This window comes from Phocoena sinus, chromosome 12 (assembly GCF_008692025.1).
Source record: "Phocoena sinus isolate mPhoSin1 chromosome 12, mPhoSin1.pri, whole genome shotgun sequence".
In the NCBI taxonomy this organism is placed as follows: Eukaryota; Metazoa; Chordata; class Mammalia; order Artiodactyla; family Phocoenidae; genus Phocoena; species Phocoena sinus.
In genome coordinates this window covers 8819484-8842896 of record NC_045774.1, presented here as the reverse complement: position 1 = coordinate 8842896, position 23413 = coordinate 8819484, and the positions used below count along the sequence as shown (strand labels likewise).

Below are 23413 nucleotides of genomic sequence, written 5' to 3'. Positions count from 1 at the left end.
AAGTGTGTGTGACACGCAGTTGTTACATGTGTACACGCACCTGCGTATGTGTGCTATTTTATCTAGCATTTCCAGCTCTTTGTGGTAAAAGAAGTAACGAGGTAGATGAGTACCCCACGGTGCTAAAGCCAGAAGACTTGCATTGTCCTCTAGGGGCTACAGTAGTTCAAAGTCGGGGTGGGGGGCGAAGCTTAGGCTGGAGAAGCTAGAGGAGGATTCCTGGAGAATTTTTAAGTGCTCTGGGATATCTCTGAGGTTAGTTAGTATTTCCTCTAGTGATGAGCTCTCTGTAGCCAGTCATAAAATAATTGAAATATGGCATATGCTGGTCATAAGCTCTACCACATTACAGAAAACAAATCTGCATGTGTGTTTCCTGACAGATCTCGTCTTAGCTCCATTCTTTGTCCTCCTGAGACGGTTAAATACAATGCTCACGTTATTGAATTAGGACTAAAACCTAACTGTGCGCAGTGCAGGGTGATCAGAAGTTAGGGGAATGTTTGCAAGACCTGAGTGAACAGCTCGGCCAGCCGACAAAAAAGTTGTTCCAAAATGCAAGGGGAGGGAGGAAATAAAACACGATGATAAAGAACAAAGAGCAAGGAAGAGTGTGTGAAATTAGAACATAGGTAAAAGTAGCAGGAAATACAGGAATTCTGAGACTATCTAAACGTGAGTGATCATTAGACTCACCTGAGGAGCTTTGAAAAAGACAGATTCCTGGGAACCATATTCTATAGTTTAGATTCCATAGGGTAAGTTGGACCCCCGAAACGTATATTTGTAAAGGCTCCTCTCCTGCATACACAAACAACCTCACATGGAAACCTGTCCTGAATTCCTAAGGAAGCACAGTGACATTATCTGGAACAACCGTTTCTCCACCTGTTATTGGGGAAATTCACAAGAGGCGATGACACCATCTTTGGGTAAGTAGTCCCACGGAGGACGTGTTGATTTGTGAGTTTCATCTGACACACTAGCGTTGTGCTTTGTTTGTAGAGGCCTTTGCCCAGACTTTATTATTTTTGGTGGCTTTAGAACGTATGGGGAAAGGCATCTCATTTGGACACATTTCTTTATCATTAAAAGATATTCATTAAGGCATAACCGTGATGGGTGTCGTTTAAAATGTTTTTGCATCAGGTAAGGGGGAACCCAGGAAGAAGGGAAAGCATTCCGGGAGCTGTCCGTGGTGCTGAACGCGAGACCCCGCGCCAGCCTTTGACCTTCCCATCGAGAGGGCTCTAGGTCCGCCCCCAAGCCCCATTTTCCTTTCTGTCGCCCTGTCCAGTTTCTTCCCTTTCCCAACAGGAGCAGTAGCAAGGGCGGCCCTTTGCATTTTTGTCCTGGGCTGCAGACGACCTTGTGTTGGGCTCCGCTACCCCCAGCCCGGCCTCTCCTTCTCCCCCCTCGCTGGGCGGTGGCTGATGGGCGCGGCGCCCTCCCCTCCTCAGGCCCCCCTCGGTGGGGCGGGGACCTCCATCCCCCTCCCACCCTCCCTGGGGCCGCCTCCCAGCGTCGTAGCGCTGGCGCCCTGAGCGCGCCGGGCGCCCCCTTCCTCCGCGCCCCCTCCCACCTACCCCTCGGTCCCGCCCCGCCGGCAGCCCCGATCCCCGCAGCTAGCAAGAGAGAGGGTGCGAAGGAAGCGATACAAAGGGCGGAGCGGCGGGAGAAGGGGACGCCGGGGCTCGCGAGGACAGCGGCGTCCGGCTCTGGCGGGCGCGGCGCGGGCATGGACGCCGAGTACCCTGCCTTCGAGCCCCCGCTCTGCAGCGAGCTCAAGCACCTGTGCAAGCGGCTCCAGGAGGCGTACCGGGAGCTGAAGGAGGACCTCACACCTTTCAGAGATGACCGCTACTACAGGTAGGGGCGGGGCGGGGGGGGGGGGCGGCAGAGCCTGGCTTTGGAAAGCAGCCCCGCCCACGCCGCGCTCGGCCCGGCCCGGCCTGCGCTCCCGGCCTGCGCTCCTGGCGGGGTCCTGCCCTCGGCTGCCCTCTCCTCCCGGCGGGCGCGGAGCCCCGGGGAGGGGCGGGGAGGGGGCGGCAGGCCGGCGGGGCTTGGCTGCTGCGCTCTGGCTCGCACGCGGGGGGGTCAAGGACAGATCCAGGGAGCCGAGGCGAAGAGCTGTTTTCCATTCCCTGGAAAGCTGAGCCGAGGTTCTCAAATCCTGAGACAGGGACCCGCGGGGCTTTAGTCCCTGCTTTGCTCCTCCCTCTCTCTCCCTTCCCTTCCTGTCACCCCCTCCACCCTCACCCCCTATACCTACCGCGCTGCACTCTTTGCTCAGGCCTTGCTGAGACCTGGTTTGCGGAGACACCACTCGCCCTCGAGCGTGGGCAGCGAGGGCCTTGGCCTCTCCCCTGAGGTACTCAGGCCCCTGGGCTTCGGTGGAAATCTCTGAGGCTGGGCTGCTGCTGAGGACTGGGGGCAGATGGCCTTAGGGCTGAGCGGCACCAAGGTGAAGATGCTGGGAGAAGCTGTGTGTCAGCACCCCCAGGAGCTGTTGGTTTGGGCTTGTCTTCGTTCCTCTCTGTCTCCCTCTCCTGCAGCCAGAGGGAGAGCTGTGAGGACCTGCAGTCCCTTGCCTGCGGGCAGGGCACCCGCAGCTTCCCCCCTGCGCTTTGCTGTTCTGATGGGAAAGTGTGCCCATTGCCAACGGCTGGACTTACCAGCTGTGTTGCGGTGTGATGAAAGGACCCTGCAGGAGTCTGGACACTGGAGCCTAGATTGACTTTGTTACTAACTAGCTCTGTGACCCTGAGAAACTTCATTGCTAACTCTGCACTTCAAGCTTTCTCATCAGTCAAACGGGAAGCTTGAACTGGAAGGTTTGTTCAAGGTGAGGGTTCTAGTGACGATTCACTCACCCCGTGCGTGAGGATGGCAGGTGTATTGCACAGCTATCTTTGAAGTGGTAGTAGTCATTTTTGTACAATCCACCCTGGACTAAAAATCCTATGTGTGTACATATTCAGAAGAACATGTATCAGGCTCACCACCAGATTTTTTTCAAAAGCCTAATGGCTTCCCAGGGGCTAATCAACAACACATTGCTGACCAATATATTTGTCATAAAATTACTGAGTGGGAAAGCCCATGTTAAAACAGGTAATCTCAAGATCACATGGAGTAGCTTTTTTCACAATCTATCTAATCTAGCCCCCTAGGAGATCTGACAGTACGGGTCCCTGATGTCATGGGGCTTATAGGTAATTAACAAGTGAGTACATATCGCAATGAGTGCTAGCAAGATTATAAACCAGGTGACGTGATAGAGTGATGGGGTGCTACTTCAGAGAAGGTGGTCAAGGAAGGCCTATTTGAGAAGGTCATATTTGAGAGGGGAAGAATGAGTTGCCCACTAGACAATGATCTGGGGAGGAAAGTTCCAGAAGAGGAAGAGTAAGTGCAAAGCCCCTAGAGGCCATAATAACATGGTATGTTCAAGGAGCAGGCAGAAGACCAGCATGTTTGGAGCACAATGGTCAGAGAGAGGCAGGGCCAAGCCACATAGCACCTTGAACACTAAGGAGTATGGGTTTCATTAGAATTCCAAAGTGAAGCCATCAGAGGGTTTAAGTGGGGAAGTGACACGAACGGTTTGGTTGCCCGCGTCCTACTCAAGCGTTGAATCTTTGCTCCAGGAGCAACTTCATTCGCTGAGTTGGATCTTAAAGACCATGAATTCACTCTGGATGGAAGGGAACCGTGTCGATTTCTGCCCCCTCCCCCTGGCCTGAGAATAAGTTAACTGCAGAGTGCTTCACAATCTTGTGTGTCGGTTGGCAGAGCGGTTAGGCTGAATCACAAAGACTTTTATAGTGAGGAGATGTTTCAGGTCACTGAACTATGTTCCACTGCTCCATTGAACGTTTATATTAGTGGACTGTACCTTTACAAACCTAGGTGAAATACTCTTGGGTTTCTAAGTCGGGAAGCTGATAGTCACAGCCCCTGCGTCTGTCTGGCTGGAAGATGATCTTGCTACTATAATTTTTGCTTCTGCTCTCCTCACCATCTTCATTTCCTCATTAGTGATTTATGACTAAAAGTCGCCAGTCCATTCTTCCCTGGAAGACCAGGGATTCACTTCGTGTAGCTGACAGTTTCCTCACAACAGGGCGTAGAAAGGAGACAGATGGTAATGCTCTGTTTTCAAAAGATGGTTGCCCCCTCCGTTAGGTGGTCTATCTACATCTTAGCTACATAACTTGGTATCACTGAAAAACGGCAGCCGTGTTGTCAAAGGGCTCACAGTCGTTTTCACAAAATGGGAGATGACAGTTGTACTGCCTGCTAGGAGAGGGGTCAATGCACAGTGTGGGTGATAAAACAGGAAGCTGGGCATCTGGAATCCCAACACTATTGAATTTCACTGAGGATTGGTTCATCAGAGAAATGAAGCAAGGCTGTTGTGAGACTCAAGTGCTTTTTGAAGGTGACACTACAGATGCTGTCCAATACAGATAATGGAAAAACCAAAGCAACCGGCCTAAACAACAAGGAAGAGGATTGAGTTGTTGATCCAGCAGCTCAATGGTGTCACCAAGTCCTTTCTTTTTTTACTTGGTAGCAACTGGCTGCACTTGGCCCCTAGTAATCCTTTGGGTTATTGCTTCTCACTCACATTCACGGGGAAAACTGGCTGGCTTTCTACAGCTCTCTAAACGAGGAGGATCAACTTGAAGCCCACAGCAAAACTCCTAGAATCTCTTCTATATCCCCACCAAATGGTACCAGTGAAGACAGACATGTGTTAACAAGGACATGGAACTTCCCAGCACAGCAGACAGGGGGTAAATTAGTACAATCACCGTGGAAAACAGTTTTCAGTATCTACTAACATTGCACATACACATACCTTTTGGCCCAGCAACTCCTCTTAGGTATGTACCCTACAGACATGCGTACACATGTCTGTCAACAGACATGCACTAAAATGTTCATAGCAGTGCAATTTGTAATACTCCTGAACTGGAAGGCAGCCAAATACTCATCAAGAGTAGAATGGATACATTTGGCTTGTTCCATAATGGAGTAGGATACAACAATAAAAGTAAACGACTAACAACTACACCCAGGAGCAAATCTCACACACACCTAATGCAAGCAAGAGAGGCCAGAAACAAAGAATACACACTGTGTGATTCCATTTACATAAAGAAGTATGAAACGGGTAAAATGGCTCTACACTGTTGGACATCAGGATAGTGGTTATCCTTGAGGGGACAGTGACTGAAAGGGGGTAGAAGAGGGTTTTCCGGTGGTGGCTACACAGGGATACTCAGTCTGTGAACAGCAAGCTGTACACACGATGTGTACTTTGCTGTGTGTGTGTTATGCTTCTTTAGGAAGCTTTGAACAACACCAGCTCCTGTGTCTCATTGACTAGATCGGGCCGCTTGTCCTTTCTTGAACACAAGCTGGCAAAGAGGATGGCATTGGACTTAAGCAAATCACAGTGCTCCGGGAGCTGCGGGGGAGCCAGCTCGCCTAAGGCATAGGTCTTCAAGGGAGGAGGGGTAAACAGCCAGACCCAACTGGGGTTCTGTTCAGAAGAAGATGTGGGGAATGGATGCTGGGTAGGCAATCAACTATGTCCATGGCATGAAGGATAAAGGGCTAAAGAAACATGAAGGATAATAGACGTGATCCGTTAGAGCTCAGCTCTCAGAGAATTTGTGTTTGGCCATTTTGAGGATCCATCCTTTGTTTCTTGGGTTATTACTTTATCTGTGTAAAACATAGGAGCAAGCAAGTTGGACTTGAGTTTTCTTGGCCAGTGAGATGATGCCCCAGGGTGTCCTCACCCACGAGGCTTCTGGAAGCAACATTTCATCACGTCAGTGGATTCATCATCAGGGCTCTGGGCCTGACCCTCAGTCCTGCTGGCTTAATTTCGCCAGCACATTGAGAGAAAACCAGATTTCAGTGAAGCCTTCCCATTAACCAAGCTCTGGATTAACGTGCAGAATCAGAATGCCGGTTTAACGGGCCGATGCAGACCCATGAGAACACAGGCAATGGTGGGCATGGAGTCAGAGCCAGGGGAAGCAGTCAGATCAGGGCTTCTCGATGCTGGCCGCACATCAGAACCATCTGGGGGAGCTTTTAAAGATACAGAGGCCCAGGCCCCACCATCAAGGATGCGGACTTAATTGGCCTGGGCTCATTCTCAGCCGGGATGGAGAACCCATGTGCGTCAGGGGAAGGTTTATGGGCATCAGGCTGAGAGAGCCTGGTGTACCCATCTCCTCAATGGGACGGACTTGCCATCGGACAGGAGTATTGGGAGTTGGTAGTCGAGGCGCCCTCTCCCCTACACAAACTCAGTGACCGCTGTCAACCGTTACGTTGGCTAATTCTCCCTTTGCCATGCTCCTAGGCTGACCAACCTTCCTTGTTGAATTAATACATCTGGACGGGTTGCAGTCAGGTTTAAAGGTCTGAGAACCATTCTTTTTCTCTTTAAGGCAAACTTGCGTGTCTCCGCCCTGTCCCATTGGTACTGATGTGAATGTTAATGTTTCAGCGGGCTGACTTTCTCCTTGTTTTCAGCTTCCTGGAGCAGCTCTGTGACTATTGAGCATTGATGCCTCTCTCTGTCTTTTGTTTCTTTTTTGATGGGAGGAAATAATAAGTGTCCCTGATGAGACTGTGTTATTAGAACCAGCTTCTCTGGGGAATTCCCCAGCGGTCCAGTGGTTAAGACTTCGTGCTTTCATGGCCAAGGGCATGGGTTCAGTCCCTGGTTGGGGAACTAAGATCCCACAAGGCACACAGTGTGTCGGCGGAAAAAAAAAAAAAAAAAAAAAAAAGCTTCTCTGTCTCCGTCATTTCAAAGATAGAAAAATCATTTCATTAAGCTTACATGCTTGAGAACTTAGGATTGGGTACAAATCTGGCTCAGTGGTGGAGTCTGGCACTGTTGTTTTCTATCTGGGACAAGATGCAGGCCCCAGGTGGGCCACGGGCCACAGACCTGAGCAAACACATGTGTGAGGCGAGGGGCCAGTGGCAGACGCCAGGGCAGGTCAGCTACCCCCGGGCACCCCCCACATGTCTCCATGCAACCCCCCCGACCAGCACTCCATCCCCACGACTGCTGCTCTTCCCCAGGATCTCCTCTCCCGGCTCTAGGGTCTTCCTCCGTCAGTTATCCCCCATCATGCTCAGGTCTGCCTTCCCCTCCACTCTTGACTCCTTCCCATCTGCTTAAACAAACAGACTTGCCTCAGCCCAGCCTCCTTTGGAAGCAACCATGTCTTCTTCTCCAACATATGTTGGTCTGGCTTCTGCCCCCACCCACCGTGTTTTTCTATAAATGGGTTAAAGATGGTCCCAGAACGTTGGCTCCCATGTTGTTTGCTTTTTCACTTATTTCATAGAAGATGCCTAACTCCCTCCCACTGGCACCCAACTCAAATTCTCACAATTATTTTTAATATAGCCCAAAGAAGCATATTTTTAGCCATTCAGAGTCCCTGCTTTGCACACCTGTGAAACTCCACCAACATCTGCTAGTCATAGATATAGGCATTGGTATGACAAACCCTGTGGCTATAAAAAGACCCTGAATCATGGTTCCCCTTGGGAGCCGTCTGACCCCCGTCTCCCCACCCTGCTGCCGAGCGACACCACCCGGACACACAAGCCCCCTCTCTGATCCCCCTCTCCTCTGGGGGTGAGTCGTGGCCCTGACCGCTGTCTGGGGGAGGAGGGTCCTCGTGCTGAGAGGGGCCTCCCTGCGTCCAACCTGTCCAAGTGTCACCCGACAAAGCTTGTTGTGCAGCACTGCCACCTTGTGGTCCTGTCTCTTCCTTGATCTGCCTGGAAACCCTGGCAGGCGCCACACCCATCCTGGCGCTGCCCTTGCCCAGGTCCCTGGTGACCTCGAAGCATCAGATCCAGTGGCCCTTTTCAGGCCCTCACTGTGTGATCCTGAAGGACTTGCCCCCTGGAGCTGGGACTGTCTTTTAGAGCTCTTTTGTCCCTCCAGGGGCTCCAGAGATGCCCTTCTCTCATGTTCACCTCTTGCACCTTGTCCTCTACACGGTCTCAAAGCTTTTTTTTTTTATTTTATTTTTTATAAATTTATTTATTTTTGGCTGCGTTGGGTCTTCGTTGCTGCCCGTGGGCTTTCTCTAGTTGCGGTGAGCGGGGGCTAATCTTTGTTGCGGTGTGCGGACTTCTCATCGCGGTGGCTTCTCTTGTTGTGGAGCACGGGCTCTAGGCGCACGGGCTTTAGTAGTTGTGGCTCACGGGCTCTAGAGCGCAGGCTCAGTAGTTGTGGTGCACGGGCTTAGTTGCTCTGTGGCAGGTGGGATCTTCCCGAACCAGGGCTCAAACCCGTATCCCCTGCATTGGCAGGCAGACTCCCAACTACTGCGCCACCAGAGAAACCCCTCAAAGCTTCTTAGGCAGAGTCTCTGTTTACTGTTTGAGCTCAGAATGGACCCTACTTTTCCCCAAGGCCATGGCACTATGATTAACAGCACTAAACAGGACTTCCCTGGTGGCGCAGTGGTGAAGAATCCACCTGCCAATGCAGGGGACACGTGTTTGAGACCTGGTCCGGGAAGATCCCACATGCCGTGGAGCAACTAAATCTGCGCGCCACAACTACTGAGCCTGCGTGCCACAACTACAGAAGTCTGTGTGCCTAGAGCCCGTGCTCCGCAACAAGAGAAGCCACTGCAATGAGAAGCCCATGCACCACAACGAAGAGTAGCCCCTGCTCGCCGCAGCTAGAGAAAGCCCGCGTGCAGCAACGAAGACCCAGTGCAGCCAAAAATAAATAAATTAATTAATTAATTCTTTTAAAAAGGAGATGATGTTACCATAAGAAAGGGATTGTGGACTGGGAGGGGGAAGTAATATCCTGGTTTGTCACAGCCGCACTTAATGCATGGCATCCAGAGCTGATCCCTCTGAGTGATGGTCTGCCCTGCACAGAAATAGGAGTATTATGCCTCCCTGATCCAGACATGGTGTTTCTATTCACATGGCCCAAGACTGCATTCACCGTTTTTTCCCCCCTTCAGCCTTTGGACATCATTTCTAATGTTGAGTCTGTCATCATCTCATTAGCTGTTCCTCTAATCCCACAACCAGAGGATGATATATTTTGAGGCTGTATTGTTGGGTACATATATGTTTATAATGGACATCTCTTCTTGCCCTGTTGTCCCTTTTGCTAGTCTACAATGCCCTTCTTTGTCCCTTGAACTATATATTGTCAGATATTAAAATTGCTACCCTGCTATTGTAGACTCACTATGTATCAAGCCCTGGGCTAAGAGGTTATATGTATCATCTTATATAATTTTCCCAACAACCCCGTTAGGTCTAGAAGACCAAGTAACTTGTCCAAGGTTACTTTTTTTTTTTTTTTTTTTTGCGGTAGGCGGGCCTCTCACTGCTGTGGCCTCTCTCGTTGCGGAGCAGAGGCTCCGGACACGCGGGCTCAGCAGCCATGGCTCACGGGCCCAGCCACTTCGCGGCATGTGGGATCCTCCCAGACTGGGGCACGAACCCGTGTCCCCTGCATCGGCAGGTGGACTCTCAACCACTGCACCACCAGGGGAGCCCCAAGGTTACTTTTTATGGCCAGAATTCAAGCTCAAGTCTGTATGCCCTCATGGTCCTTGTCTCTAACCACTGTGGTAGACGATTTCAGATTTCAAATTACTCAGAAAAAAGAGATCTATACAACCCCCAACAGAGCACTGATTCTTAGGATGGAACACTCAGTTGTGGTCAGCTTGGGTATGCTGGGGGAGTAGGGGGGACTGAGGTGTGGAATTAGAACTGCTGGGTGCTGATAGAAAGTCCAGTCCAGTGGTCAGAGGGCAGCTTCTGTGGAGCATGGGAGAGACCACAGGCTGACGACCAGGAAAAGGTTGGGTTTGGAGGCCCCATGGTGTGTCTGGCAACAGCAAAGGCAGGAGGCCTGCATTCCCGATGGTTCTCACCCTCCTGGGCTGAGTCTCAAAGAAAGGACTCCAGTCTTCATAGAAGAGAGGGCTGACATGAACAAAGCCTGTATTATCTTCTTTCATTCTTCCAACTAGGACGTACCCAGGGGCCTTGTTCAGTGCAGGTTCTGATTCAGGCTCTGGGCTGAGATTCTGCATTTCCAACAAGCTCTCAGGTGATGTCAGTGCTGCCTGTCTGTGGACCACATTTTGAGTTGCAAAGCTTTTGACTTTCTACCTCCATTTACAAAGGCCTGGGGCTACTAGAAGATTTCCAAGTCAGGGTCTCAAGCAAAGAGAATAAAACAAAATTCCAGTTATTAGAGCTGGATCCAAAGGTGGGAAAGAAAAAGGAATAAGGTAGAAGCCCCATTTTGAGAACTTAGTCTGAAAAAAAAATGTATGAGGAGTATTATTAGGGCAACCCAGGGTCAGTATAACAGCAAAGGCAGCATGAAGCTGAATTCTAAGGTGTTAGGTTAGGTCAGGGGCTCTCAAACTTTAATGCGTATAAGAGCCACCACGGAACTTGTTAAATAAATGAGGATTCCTAGGTCCTACCCCCCAGGGATTCTGAATTAGTCAGTAAAAATATGTGTCCTAGGAATCTGCATTTTGACAGATGCCCTGATGTCTGACGGATCACAGGCTTTCCAAATCCCTCCCATTTAAATTGGGAGCAGGCTTGTGTTCTACCTTCGTTCTTTCTTATCACTCTGCCCTTCTTCTCCTATGGTTGGATCACTTCTACTTATCCCTTAAGGCCAAACTCAGGTGCAATCTCCTTCCTAAAGCCTCTCATTATGACTTACGCTGCAGGCTGACACGGTCTCAAGTCCATTTTGGTTGTATAAGCTGGGTTTCACCTGGCCCCTTGGCTGGTGTCTTTGAGCAGTAGACAACCTGCACCTCCTTTCATTGTGGCCCTAGTCTCTCCCTACCCCATTGCCCGGTCCAGTCTGGGCAGTTTCCACTTCTTATACTCTTCCAGCATTCTGTAACAGCTCATACCCACCATATTGGGATCACCTCTCATCATCTGCCTCTCCCAGGGCCTTGCAAACGCCATGAAGGCAGGACCACATCTTACCCATCTCTATGTTATGAGCACCTGATACAAAGTCCGTCTCATAATAGGTGCTCAACTGATAACTGCTGCATGAAAAACATGAATGAGCAAACAGAAGAGGTTCCACTAATTACAAGCAGCCATATTTTGCCCTAGTTTTTTTTTTTTTTTTTTTTTTTTTTTTTTGCGGTACGCGGGCCTCTCACTGCTGTGGCCTCTCCCGCCGCGGAGCACAGGCTCCGGACGCGCAGGCTCAGCGGCCATGGCTCACGGGCCCGGCCGCTCCACGGCATGTGGGATCCTCCCGGACCGGGGCACGAACCCACGTCCCCTGCATCGGCAGGCGGACTCTCAACCACTGCGCCACCAGGGAAGCCCTTTGCCCTAGTTTTTAAAGGTAGAAATTATTAACTGAAGAGTCCCATGTGAGCTCCCAGTATAACTGAGAAGAACCTGCTGGGCATTGGTTGCCCTAGAGCAACCACTCAATATAACATAGGAAATTAACTAAAAAAATATAGTGGAAAATTATTAAACTACATTAGAAAATATTTAGTTAATGCAGTCAAGGAGCCTGATTCCTCCAGCTCCATTTTTATTTCTCAAGACTGCTTTGGCTATTCAGGGTCTTTTGTGTCTCCATGCAAATTTTAAGATTTTTTGTTCTAGTTCTGTGAAAAATGCCATTAGTAATTTGATAGGGACTGGATTGAATCTGTAGATTGCCTTGGGTAATATAGTCATTTTGACAATATTGATTCTTCCAATCCAAGAGCATGGTATATCTCTCCATCTGTTTGTGTCATCTTCGATTTCTTTCATCAATGTCTTACAGTGTTCAGAGTATAGGTCTTTTGCCTTCTTAGAACGGTTTATTCCTAGGTATTTTATTCTTTTTGATGCAATAATAAATGGGATTGTTTTTTTTAATTTCTCTTTCTCAAGGTCTATTCTTTATATGGAGCCACTATTTACTTAGTTTGTTAGTTATTTATAAAAAATTTATTTATTTGGCTGCGCCAGGTCTTAGTTGTGGCATGTGGGATCTCTAATTGCGGCGTGCGGGATCTTTAGTTGCAGCATGTGGGATCTTAATTGTGGCATGAGGGATCTAGTTCTCTGACCAGGGAGCGAACCCGGGCCTCCTGCATTAGGAGCATGGAGTCTTAACCACTGGCTACCAGGGAAATCCCTGGAACTCCTAGAATATATTAAGAAATCCTACACCACCACCACCACCATGACATGGCAGAATATCCAAAAATGGGCAGAACATCAGAACAGAGAGTGTACGGATTAGGAAACCCAGAAGGCATATGAAGAAATGCTCCAACTCTGGAAACAGGAAAATGCCAATTAAAACATTAAAACTAAGAGATGGGTCGGGCAGTTTGTCTGGGAAACACTGCACTGATGCTCTGCTTTTAAGCATCACCAGGGTCCTGGCTGACACCTGATGCACGACGGCCCTGGGGCTGTGTCCCAGCGAGGGGATCCCGACACAGCTGCACCAACCCGTCTCTCCCTAGCCAGCCCTGGGCGACGTCTCCCACTATCATATCACTGCCATTTTGTCCCTCATCCTTAGGCTCTGCACCTTGGCTATGGCTTTCCAAACGCATAAGGGTACCTTCTTAGCTGCAGGGCTAAGCACCCTTTTCTTTAATACTGGAAAAATGATTCCTTTCTACAGAGTACAGGTTTCCATCAGGTGCTTTGAGTACAACCCCGGGAGGCCCGAGAGGGGGCAGCTTGCTGGGTGGTGTGCAGCCTTATCCCTGTGTGTGTGTGCACCACGTCCCTTACTTCTCACTGTCTTAGCTGGCACTTCTCTGCTGAACATTTGTCTACTGTGTCCCCACCACTGAGGCATGATGAAGGTATAAGTAGGCCCAGGCTTGAAACGCACTCCCCAGGGGAGTGGTAGCCTCCTTGGACCCACAATACCCACCAGTGCCGTTTCATGGTGCTTGCTCATTCATCACTTGGTGTGCCCAGGTGGCCCAGCTCTGGGCTTCAGGGAAATTCAAAATGCCTTCAGCTGGCTGCCTGTATTTGTACCGCCTCTGGAATTCAGCAACGGAGGTGCTGTATGCTTATCAGAGCTCTTCCTGGTGGTTCACCCCAGCTTCATTATTTTTATGTGTATCTTAATGTGAGCTGAGCTATGGCCCACGCAACAGAGTTGTTTTGTTCTTTTTTCTTTAATGCTACATCTTGCTCTGAACCAAGAAGAAAAGAGAAAGATATTCACTTCCTAGGGAGCAGAGCGGGCGTAAGCACCCCAGCTATTCTCTGGGGCCCCCGTCTTTCTCCGGCTGCAGTGATGACTCAGCTCTTACAGCAGTTAGAGCATCAGTTGCCAGACGAGAACAGGCCTCCAAGCTGGGCAGGACATGCAAAGCGTGAAACGTGCCTTGTCCCTGACATACGAAAAGCTGGGGCTCTGGATTAGCTTCCAGGGCCACCGTGACAGAATGCCACAGACTGGGGGGCTTAAACAGCAGACATTCATGGTCTCACAGTTCTGGAGGCCGGAATTCTGATATCAAGATGCCGGCAGGTTTGTTTCTTCTGAGGGCTGTGAGGGAGGACCTGTTCCAGGCCTTTCTGCTGGATTCTGGTGGCCCCGCATGTCCCTTGGCTCATAGATGGCTGTCTGTCTTCACATCATCTTCCTTCTATGCATGTCTGCCTCGCATCCAAATTTCCCTTCATTATAAGGACACCAGCCATGTTGGACCAGGGCCCACTCTGACCTCATCTTAACTTGATCGTCTGCAAAGACCCTATTTCCAGAAAAGCCCACCTTCACAGGCACCGGGGGTTAGGACTTCCGAGTCTTTTGCGAGGGGCACGATTGACAGAGGGCTGTGGATTTAGGTTCCTCTCTGCAAATACTTTCTAAACTAGCAGCGGAATGTTTGATGAACAACAGTCAGGAGGACGGAATCCTGACTTGGCTCCGTTGCTGCCATCTTGGAATCAGGTCTGTGCGTCTTGTGGAATCATCTCAGATTCCTCCCAGCTCTGAAACCAAGACAGCTGTGGGTCTGAAGCGGGTGGCCCAGTGACAGTCTCCCCAGCAGAGGTGTCTACGGTCTTCTCTGTGTCACCCGAACTGCCTGAGGTTTATGAGTTTCAGGCTGGGAAAGCGGTGTGTGTGTGTGTGTGTGTGTGTGTGTGTGTGTGTGTGTGTGGCGTGTGGTAGGTGTATGTGTGTGCGCTGGGGCAGAGGACACAGCTCTGGCCCAGGCCTCTAGTATGGGAGGAACCCAGCCAGCCCAGGAGCTGTTGGGTTAGAGGTAGGGAGACCAAATTGTCCTGGCTTTAGCACTGAAAGTCCAATGTCCTGGGAAACCCCTCAGTCCCAGGAAAATCGAGCCAGCTCGTCACCCTAGAAGTGAGAGATGGCCTGCAAGTGACCAGTCTGCCAGGAGAGACTCCAGGTCGAGCCAGAGAAGGCAGGACCCCAGGCTCTGTAGATGTGCTGTCCACTGGGAGTCGCGTGTGCGTGAGCTGGTGTGTCACGGCCAGGGTCAGCAGCAGAGGTGACTGGGGCACACACACGCTTGCGCCTCTCCACTCTGGAATGCTTCTCCCTCCTTCTTCCAGCGCCCTCATTCTCTTTCCCTAGTCCTGTCCCCGCTTTGCATTCAATAAAGACAGCCCCGTGGCCTTTGGGCCGTGGTTCTCAAGGGAGAATCCCCACAAGGCAAACACTCTCAAGGCCCTTTCTTTAATAGCAACTATTTTGTAGCAGTTCCTTCCCTATCCTGAAATGAAATCTCTTGTTAATACCTTACCTGCTTCCATAACTTAAGAAAAAATAACTAAATGGAATCTAAACAGCAGTGAAAGAAATGTGTGAATGGTCTGCCTTTCCCCTGAGGATGCTCTTCTCTCTGGCACGTCTCTTAAGGGAAACGCACCAGGAGGCGGGATTTTCGGCAGCCACTGCTTTAGGCTCGGGGTTGCCCAGGCGGGACTTCAGGGCACTGCCACGCCCACTTGGACTTTTCCATACCAGCGTTCCTGCCACATCCCTCTCCCTCGACTGCTCCATATCGACTTGAGCTGTGTGGTTTAGGCCACACCTAGGAAGTCAGGATAAATCCCCTTGTTCTGTATATTCAAAGGCAAAGCAGAGGATTTCTGTAGCCCAGTGACCCCCGACCTGCATCTGGGTGGCCCCACGCGTGCCTGGGGCTGCTCACTCAGCATTTACCCTGCCTTGCAATCGTGGCCCTTATTTGAGCAGCTTGGTTTGGTGTGTAGGACATGGCTTGGGTGGTGGGTGGCTCCCTGCTGGAAGCCTGGCTTTCTGGGATGAGCTAGGCCCCCCAAATGTGCTGCGCCCAGAATGGGGGGAACGTGGGTGGGTGGGGCATTGCCCGCCCGCTCTGTCTCCTAGGGAATAATGGGACCAAAGCAAACCTGGAAACAATGCTGCTGCAACCCGGGACCGCTGTGCACTTTCAGTTCCTCTTAATTCAGCCACATGGCTGGGGGAGCGCCCATTAGCTGTATTTGTTTGTGGGGAGGTACAGCTAACAAAGTCATGTTGAAATCTAACCATCGAGTCCCTGAGGACCTGAAAATGTGATTATGTCTCTACGTGAAGATGATTGCAGTCTACCCTGGTTGATCTATCCAGCATGATGATGGCAGTGTTCCTGAGGTGTAACCCCATGCTCTTGAGTGAAGAGAGCCTCAATTTCAGATTCAGGCCAACAAAGATTACTTAAAAGTCAATTTGGAAAGGACAAGCGTGCCTATCGCCCAGGGGTGAATGATCCAGGGCTCCAGACCGGGCACTCTCCCAGCAGTGGGCCATCTTCAGCTTGTTCAGGGCCACATGCAAACTCGAATACCATTCCTTGCTGAAATAAGAATGATAACTTGGCTGCAGTTCTCCTTGTTGAGAGCAATGTCAGGGACACTGAGAGGCATTAATTGTCACTTTATAGAGATATGGTACTGTAGCGTTGAATATTATTGGTTACAAGTATTAATTTCAGCCAAAAGGAGGGAATTTATTACAAAGATACAGAGATAATTTACAAAACCAAAGAGCAAAAATGAAACTGGATCTCAAGAAGGAGCTGAAACTGATTCAGCGTAGATCCATCGTTTTAATCTCTCTTCCCAATGCCCCAAACCCCTGGTTATCAAATTTGCTGTACATTGGGATCCTTTAGAGAGCCTTAAAAACGACCGATGCCTGGGCACTAGGACTTTTTAAAGCTCCCCCAAGTGATTTTGACTTCAGCAAATTCTGAGGCCCATTATCCTAAACTACTTTGCTTCTCTGTCCTTTTGTCTCAGCTGCCTGGGAGCCCCCAGTCTTGGATCAATACCAGAATCTCTTCTCTGTGCGTATACTGCTCAGTTGCAGGAGGAAACCTCTACCGGGCAGGCATTAAGGGAAGTCACCGTTAACATGAGATCACGGGGGACTGCCCTGGGGGTCCAGTGGTTAAGACTCCGCACTTCCACTGCAGGGGGCAGGGTTCAATCCCTGGTCGGGGAACTAAGATTCCGCCTGCATCTTGAAGTGGCCAAAAAAAAAAAAATAAATGAGGTCGTGGGCCTCAGCTGGGGCCTCAACAAAGCCCCCCAATCCTGCTAGGTTTTCCCAGGCTGCTCATTTCCCCAATATCTGCAACAGCGATTTCAGCCTTCGCCACCTCTTCGTACTGGATCCCGTTGACAGGTCCTCAGAGCTGCCAGGCCCTGCCCAGTATCCACCCATCCCACCCCCACTGTGGCCCCATACCTCGCTTACTCACCTGAGCCATCCTGTGAACGCTCACGTGGTTCCCAGCCCTATGCCTCCTCCACCGCCGCACAAACTAGGGAGCCCTGGGAGCTGACTGGCAGGGAGGCTGGTTCATCCCACACTGACTGGACTGGTGCCCACGGGCCCTGGCTCCCCGGTGGCCACCTGCGGGGGCCCAGAACATTACCCGTGTGTGTAGGTCAGACTCTGACCCATGGGAGACGGATGGCAGGACAGAGCCAACAGGTTCCTTCCCGACATGGTAGTTTCTGTCTGCCTTTCCGGAGCTACCCTGGTCGTGTCTGTCTGTCCCTCTCGAGCTATCCTGGAAGACCGAGTAACCAGCTGTGTCGGTCGGGAAGCTGTGGGCAGCTTGCGCTTCCCTGAATTTACCCTCCCGTGTCCCTGCCGCCCTTCATTCTCTCCCCTCCTTGTTTCCCAGAGGTTGAACCTGCTCCCCATAAAGTTAACATGGAAACTATGTCCTCAGGGTCTGTTTTTGAGGGATCCAAGCCAAGACATTCTTTAAACCTTAAGACAATTGCCCAGTAATTCAGAAAAAAATACGGGCCAGAAGTAGGGTGACCAACTGTCCTGGGTTGCCTGGGACTCAGGGGTCCCCAGACAGGCGACTTTCAGCACTAAACCCGGAAAGGTCTCAGGAAAACCAGGACCAGCAATTTGTTCAAGCCGGAAGACATCCGCCTCCAAGGGATACATTCACTGCCCTGTAACCCCCTTGCCTTTCCTTCCATGGGAAGGTGCACCCCATTCTCTAAACTATTAGAAAACACACTGGTCTATTACCAGTCATCTCACAAATCCAGTGGGGTCATTTGTTCAGTACACGTGTCGGTTTTCTTCCTGTACCAGGCTGGGGGCCAGGCCCTGGAAAGCTGAGGACAAATGAAGGTCAAAAGAGTAAAGTCACAGGAGATGGTGGTGGGACGGCACTGCCCAGAGGTCGAGAACAAAAGACACGTTTCACTTTAACAAATTGGGATGGATGCTTGAAACTCTCAAACGACCAGAGGCAGAGAAGGGTGTGGTATACAGACACTAATTCCTGGTGAATAGGAGCACCCGGGGGCCCTGAGTAAGGGCTGTGCTGAGCTGTGTGTGAGACAGCAGGGCTGGGCACCGGCAGACTCCCTAGTCTTCATTATTGCAAGTACCAACAGGTACCGAGGCAAAAGAGCGTGTTTGTTTGAATGGTTGCTTAGAGGATAGAATGAGATAATATAAATGTAAACTCTTCAGCACAGTAGGAAACTTAAAAGTTCTGTACATAGTTATCTTACCTTTGGAGATGAAGAAAAGAGATGAAACAAACATGTTTGTGGACTTCAGGACTGTGGTAGCGAGTCTCCAAAGATGGTACCCCAAAGAGCCCCTGCTCCCAGGATTCATGCTCCTTTGTTGTCCTTTGCTCTTGGATCTGGGCTGGCTCTGGCTCTCTTTACCAATAGAATGTGGTGGTAGAGATGCTGAATGACGCCTGAGGGTAGATCATTGCAGCCCTGCAGCTTCTGCTTAGGTGTCTTAGAGCATCTGTCCCAGGAGAAACCAGCTACCGTGTGTGAAGTCCGACTCCCCTGAGATTGTGAGGAAGCCCAAACTAGCCATGTGGGGAAGGAAGCCACATGGAGGGAAGACTGTCTGGCCAGCCCCCAGCTTTCCAGCCATCCCAACTGAAGCACCAGACATGCCTCCAGCAGAGTGGAGACGCCATTCTGGATGTCCCACACAGTTGAGCCTTCACGGGACTGCAGCCCCAGATGTCATCTGACTGCGTTCTCGAGAGAGACCCACAGCAAGAGCTGCCCAGCTGAGCTCAGTCAACACACAGACCGTGAGAGAGAACCAAATGCTGTTTCAAGCCGTCTACAAGGGCTCCCACTGGCCCCCACGTCCTGGTATTCACACCCTTACATGATCCCCACCCCTTGAGTGTGGGGCGGACCTGTGATCTGCTTCCAAAGGAGAGGATAGAGCAAAAGTGAGGAGATCTTGCTTGTGAGGTTAGGTGACAAAGGACTGACTTCCATTGAACTCTCACTCTCTCTGGTTCTTCTCACATACTCACTCAGAGGAATCAAAGCTGCCATGTTGTACGCTGCCTCACGTGGCAAGGAACTGTGTGTGACCTCCAGATGCTGCCAACGACCATGATGTGAGCCTGGAGGCAGATCCTTCCCCAGTTGAGCCTTGAGGACACTTCAGCCCTGCTGACACCTTGACCGCAGCCTGTGAGTGAGCCTGAGCCGAAACACCCAGTTAGGCCGCATCCAGATTCCCGACCCCCAGAAACCGAGAGATAGGAAGTGCTGTTTCAAGCCACAAAGTCCTGGGGTAATCTGTTATGTGGTGGTAGATAACTACAACAGTTACTACATGTCAGGGCAGTTTGTCATGCAACAATAAATAATGGGAACAAGTACAATGATAAGAAAGCCAAAGCAATAGCCTTATATTGTCAATAAGTGCTGGGCAGAACTTCTGTGAACTTGATAAGCAAGAGAAAGCATTTGAACCAATAAGAGTTAGACCCTTGCTTCTTTTTGCCATTTATTTATGTTTTGAATTTTATTTACTTTTTTATACAGCAGGTTCTCTTTAGTTATCCATTTTATACATATTAGTGTATATATGTCAATCCCAATCTCCCAATTCATCCCACTCCCCCCCACGGCCCCGCCGCTTTCCCCCCTTGGTGTCCATACGTTTGTTCTCCACATCTGTGTCTCAATTTCTGCCCTGCAAACCAGTTCATCTGTACCATTTTTCTAGGTTCCACATATATGTGTTAATATATGATATTTGTTTTTCTCTTTCTGACTTACTTCACTCTGTATGACAGTCTCTAGATTCATCCACAGCTCTACAAATGACCCAGTTTTGTTCCTTTTTATGGCTGAGTAATATTCCATTGTATATATGTACCGCATCTTCTTTATCCATTTGTCTGTCAGTGGGCATTTAGGTGGCTTCCATGACCTGGCTGTTGTAAATAGTGCTGCAGTGAACACTGGGGTGCATGTGTCTTTTTGAATTATGGTTTTCTCTGGATATATGCCCAGTAGTGGGATTGCTGTAGACCCTTGCTTCTAACGATCAGTTCTTAGGAGCAGATAAGACAATGAGAAGTAAGTTCCCACATGTGATGCAACAAGTGGCCTGGGAAGGCGCGAGCCCTCCTTCAAACGATGGGGGTGTGGCAGTCCTGGGAAGGCAGCACGGGGAGAGAACTGAGCCGCCCACGGGAGTACCTCTGCTTATTGCAGGGAAGATGAGTCAGCAGCACATGACTGTCCAGGAGCTGTCAAAACCACAGGCCGGGGCTTCCCTGGTGGCGCAGTGGTTGAGAGTCGGCCTGCCGATGCAGGGGACACGGGTTCGTGCCCCGGTCCGGGAAGATCCCACGTGCCGCGGAGCGGCTGGGCCCGTGAGCCATGGCCGCTGAGCCTGCGCATCCGGAGCCTGTGCTCCGCAACGGGAGAGGCCATGACAGTGAGAGACCCGCGTACCGCAAAAAAAAAAAAAAAAAAACCACAGGCCAAGAGATGTTGCTAACATGAACCGTCATCAACTGTCATCATGCTTAAGGGAATGTCAAGACTGAGATTTTCCTGCCTTGGAAGAAAGAGTAGGCAATTCGAGTTGCTGACACTGAATTCTTCCATATTCACTGTACTATGTACGTCAGTTTTTCTTTTCAAGAAATCTTCCACTTAGGAGGGTTATGGAACAAATGTTTGTATCCCCTCAAAGTTTATATGTTGAAGTTGTAACCCCCAGCGTGGCTGTATTAGGAGCAAGGAAGTAATTACGGTTCAATGAGATCATAAGTGTGGGCCCTGATCTGATAGGGTTATGTCCTTGTAAGAATAGACAGGAGAGAGCTCGTGCTCCTTCTCTTCCCTCCAGCACACACCAGGGCAAGGCCAGGTGAGGACGCAGCAGGAGGGTGGCTGTCTGCAAGCCAGGAAGAGAGCCCTCACCAGAAACTAAATTGGCCAGAACCTGGATCTTGGACTTTTAGCCTCTAGAACTGTGAGGAAATGGACTTCTATTGCATAAGCCGCTCGCTCTGCATTTTGTTGTGGCAGCCCCAGGTAAGACAGTAGGCTGGGGGAACTGGAATAAGCTGTTTCTGTTTCTTTTTTTTTTTTTTTTTTTTTGTTTCTGTTTCTTAACTCAGTGCTCAGCTGGAGCATGAGTCCTCAGTGTTAGCCATTACTGATTATTATTAATAAGATAGGCAAGGAAATCACGAGAGTGTATTTACAAAATGCTAGACGAATGTCAGTTGCTGAATTGCAAAGTGAGTTCACGTCTCTTGGAACAGACAGCTGATTTCCTAGGGTATCACAGCATTTGCAGATGGGCGTCTTGAGTTGTTGCGGTCAACTCTGAAAAACAGCTGTGAGTGGAAGTCAGCAAGCTGCAGACTGGTGGGCCTGACTTTGGTCCTGTTCTAGAAGGAAATTATTTAAAAGGATGGTTTGTTGGCCCTTAGAAAATGAAGTGTACGTTAGATATGAGCAGCGTTTTTTTAAGAATGAGTGATGTCAGGCCAATCTTATTTCTAACATCTTGATCATAGCATAACTGGATTTTAGAAGGTTTTAAAATAAGAACAAAGTTGACAAATGTGGGCTGAGTGTCTCTGTGGTTAGAGACTACAGATGGTGGTCCATTAGAATCTGAGTGTCTCTGTGGTTAGAGACTACAGATGGTGGTCCATTAGCATCTGAGTGTCTCTGTGGTTACAGAGAGTACAGCTGGCGGCCCATTTGCATCCACCTCAGCTGGTCACTGTATCCCTGTCACATTCATCAGTGCATGATACACCAACATTGGAGGTCCCACACTGGGGTCAGGTCATGCTGGGTTCTTATCAGTAGTTCCTGAGAGAATCAGGTAACGTCTTAAGGCCTCAGTTTCCTAGCTATAAATGAGGACGATGACCACTGAAAACTCATCAAGTTGTTAAGAGAATTCATTGGCTCAGGCCTTAGGCTTTGCAGGTGCTCAGCAATTGCCGGTTTTCCTCACTGGAGAGCATGAACCTGAGTGGACAGCTGAGGGGACGACCTGAGAATGGAATAATGGGCCCAAGGGGTTGAAGCTGCCAAAGGACGAACTCACTGTCAGGCTGATACAGGCCTCCCCTGATACATGTTCCCTTCTGAGCTTAACGAGGGAGCTTGCCACACAGCAGTGCGCTCAGAGGAGGGGAGCCTGGAGGTGAATGTGGAGGAGTATCCTGTGAGGGATGGATGATGGTCAGACCAGCTTCCTCCAAGCCCCAGAATACATGGGTCCCCTCCCTTGGTCACAGACACCTCACAGCACCCATCCGTTTCCTTTCCCATCACAGTGACGACTGTGTAATTATTTGGTTATTCTTAGTTCGCGGGCTGTGTCGTCCACTAGAAAGTTAGTCCCAGGAGGACAGGGACTTGCCCATGTATTCACCTTGTGTTCTAGAGCTGAGAGGCGTGCCCGGCCCACACTGAGAGCTCAGTTAATGTTGGAAGAACAAATAACTGAGGATAAGAGTGATTGAAGTGATGCTGGGCTGCAGCTCAAGGGAGGACCAACTTCCTGGAGAAGTTACCAGGAGGCAGTTTGGGCCTCAAAGATGTCACCTCTTTTAAAGCCTGGAGTCATCGGAAAACATCAAGGGCTCTGTGGGGATGTCTCAGGGAGGCGAGGTGGCTGGCACAGTCCTCAGAGCAGGCATTTCTATACCAGATAATCCTGCTTCAGTCGGGTGGTAAAAACCGGCTGCCTCTGGGCAAATGCCGCCAGCAAATGTGTTTGCTTTCACCCTCAGAGTTTGAAATCTTTTTTGAATTAGTTTCGAACATTTTAGAATCGGAACGATATCACACGAAAAGTCATGTTTGAAGTCAGGCGCTGTCAAAGAGCAGAGTGGCAGCTGCCCCTTTAGATGCTGCTGCCCCGTGTTCCCAGTTTGTGTTCCCTGGTCTTGTCAGGAAACACCCTCTCCTCCCCACTCCAGAGTGTGTGAAAAAAACTCGAGAAATAGTCTTTTGTCATTCTTAGAATTCGGGCTGCTGCTTTGCCCTGCCTCCACCCCACATCCTTCCTGAGGGACAGCGCTTGCATAGCGGACGGAAAATCTGTAGCTGTAATTCAGAAAAGGTTTGCGGGAGAAGCTACCGGAAAGAGCTGGGAAGGCTCTCCTGTCGTCATCACTTGGGGGTGTCAGAGGTTTGCCCTGGCTTTTAACATCTTTGGGGTCACAAACCTCTTTGGGAATATGAAAACGTATAGATCCTCCCCCCAGAAAAATGCAGACACCAAGGGGCCTTTCAGACGACGGCAGGACATTCATGGACTCCCACGGCCTTTCTCATGCCCTGATGGAGGAGGGTGAGTGAATTGACGTGCTGTCCCCTCGGCTAGGGACAAGGAGTGAGAGTCAGGTCCTTCATTCATTCTCTTGCGAACCCTAGTCTGACCACCCCCCCTCCCAGGGCGGCCTCGGCGCTCCCGGGGCGCAGGGGAGGTGGACGCGCCGCTGGGGCGCTGCCCGCGGCCTCAAAG

General features: G+C 50.2%; 1 protein-coding gene across 2 annotated transcripts in view; it reads left to right on the top strand.

Moving 5' to 3' along the window:
- The first annotated feature begins 1673 nt into the window (after positions 1-1673).
- TMEM181 (transmembrane protein 181) overlaps positions 1674-23413 on the top strand; it is a 69343-nt gene continuing 47603 nt past the window's right edge. The window contains exon 1 of one of the 2 annotated variants that reach the window (XM_032651296.1): positions 1674-1869. In XM_032651296.1, the coding sequence (XP_032507187.1) occupies positions 1739-1869 (131 nt within the window). In that variant the 5' untranslated portion in view covers positions 1674-1738. Of the gene's footprint in view, positions 1870-23111; positions 23240-23413 lie in introns of those variants that run through there. The other variant, XM_032651297.1, reaches the window with a different exon arrangement.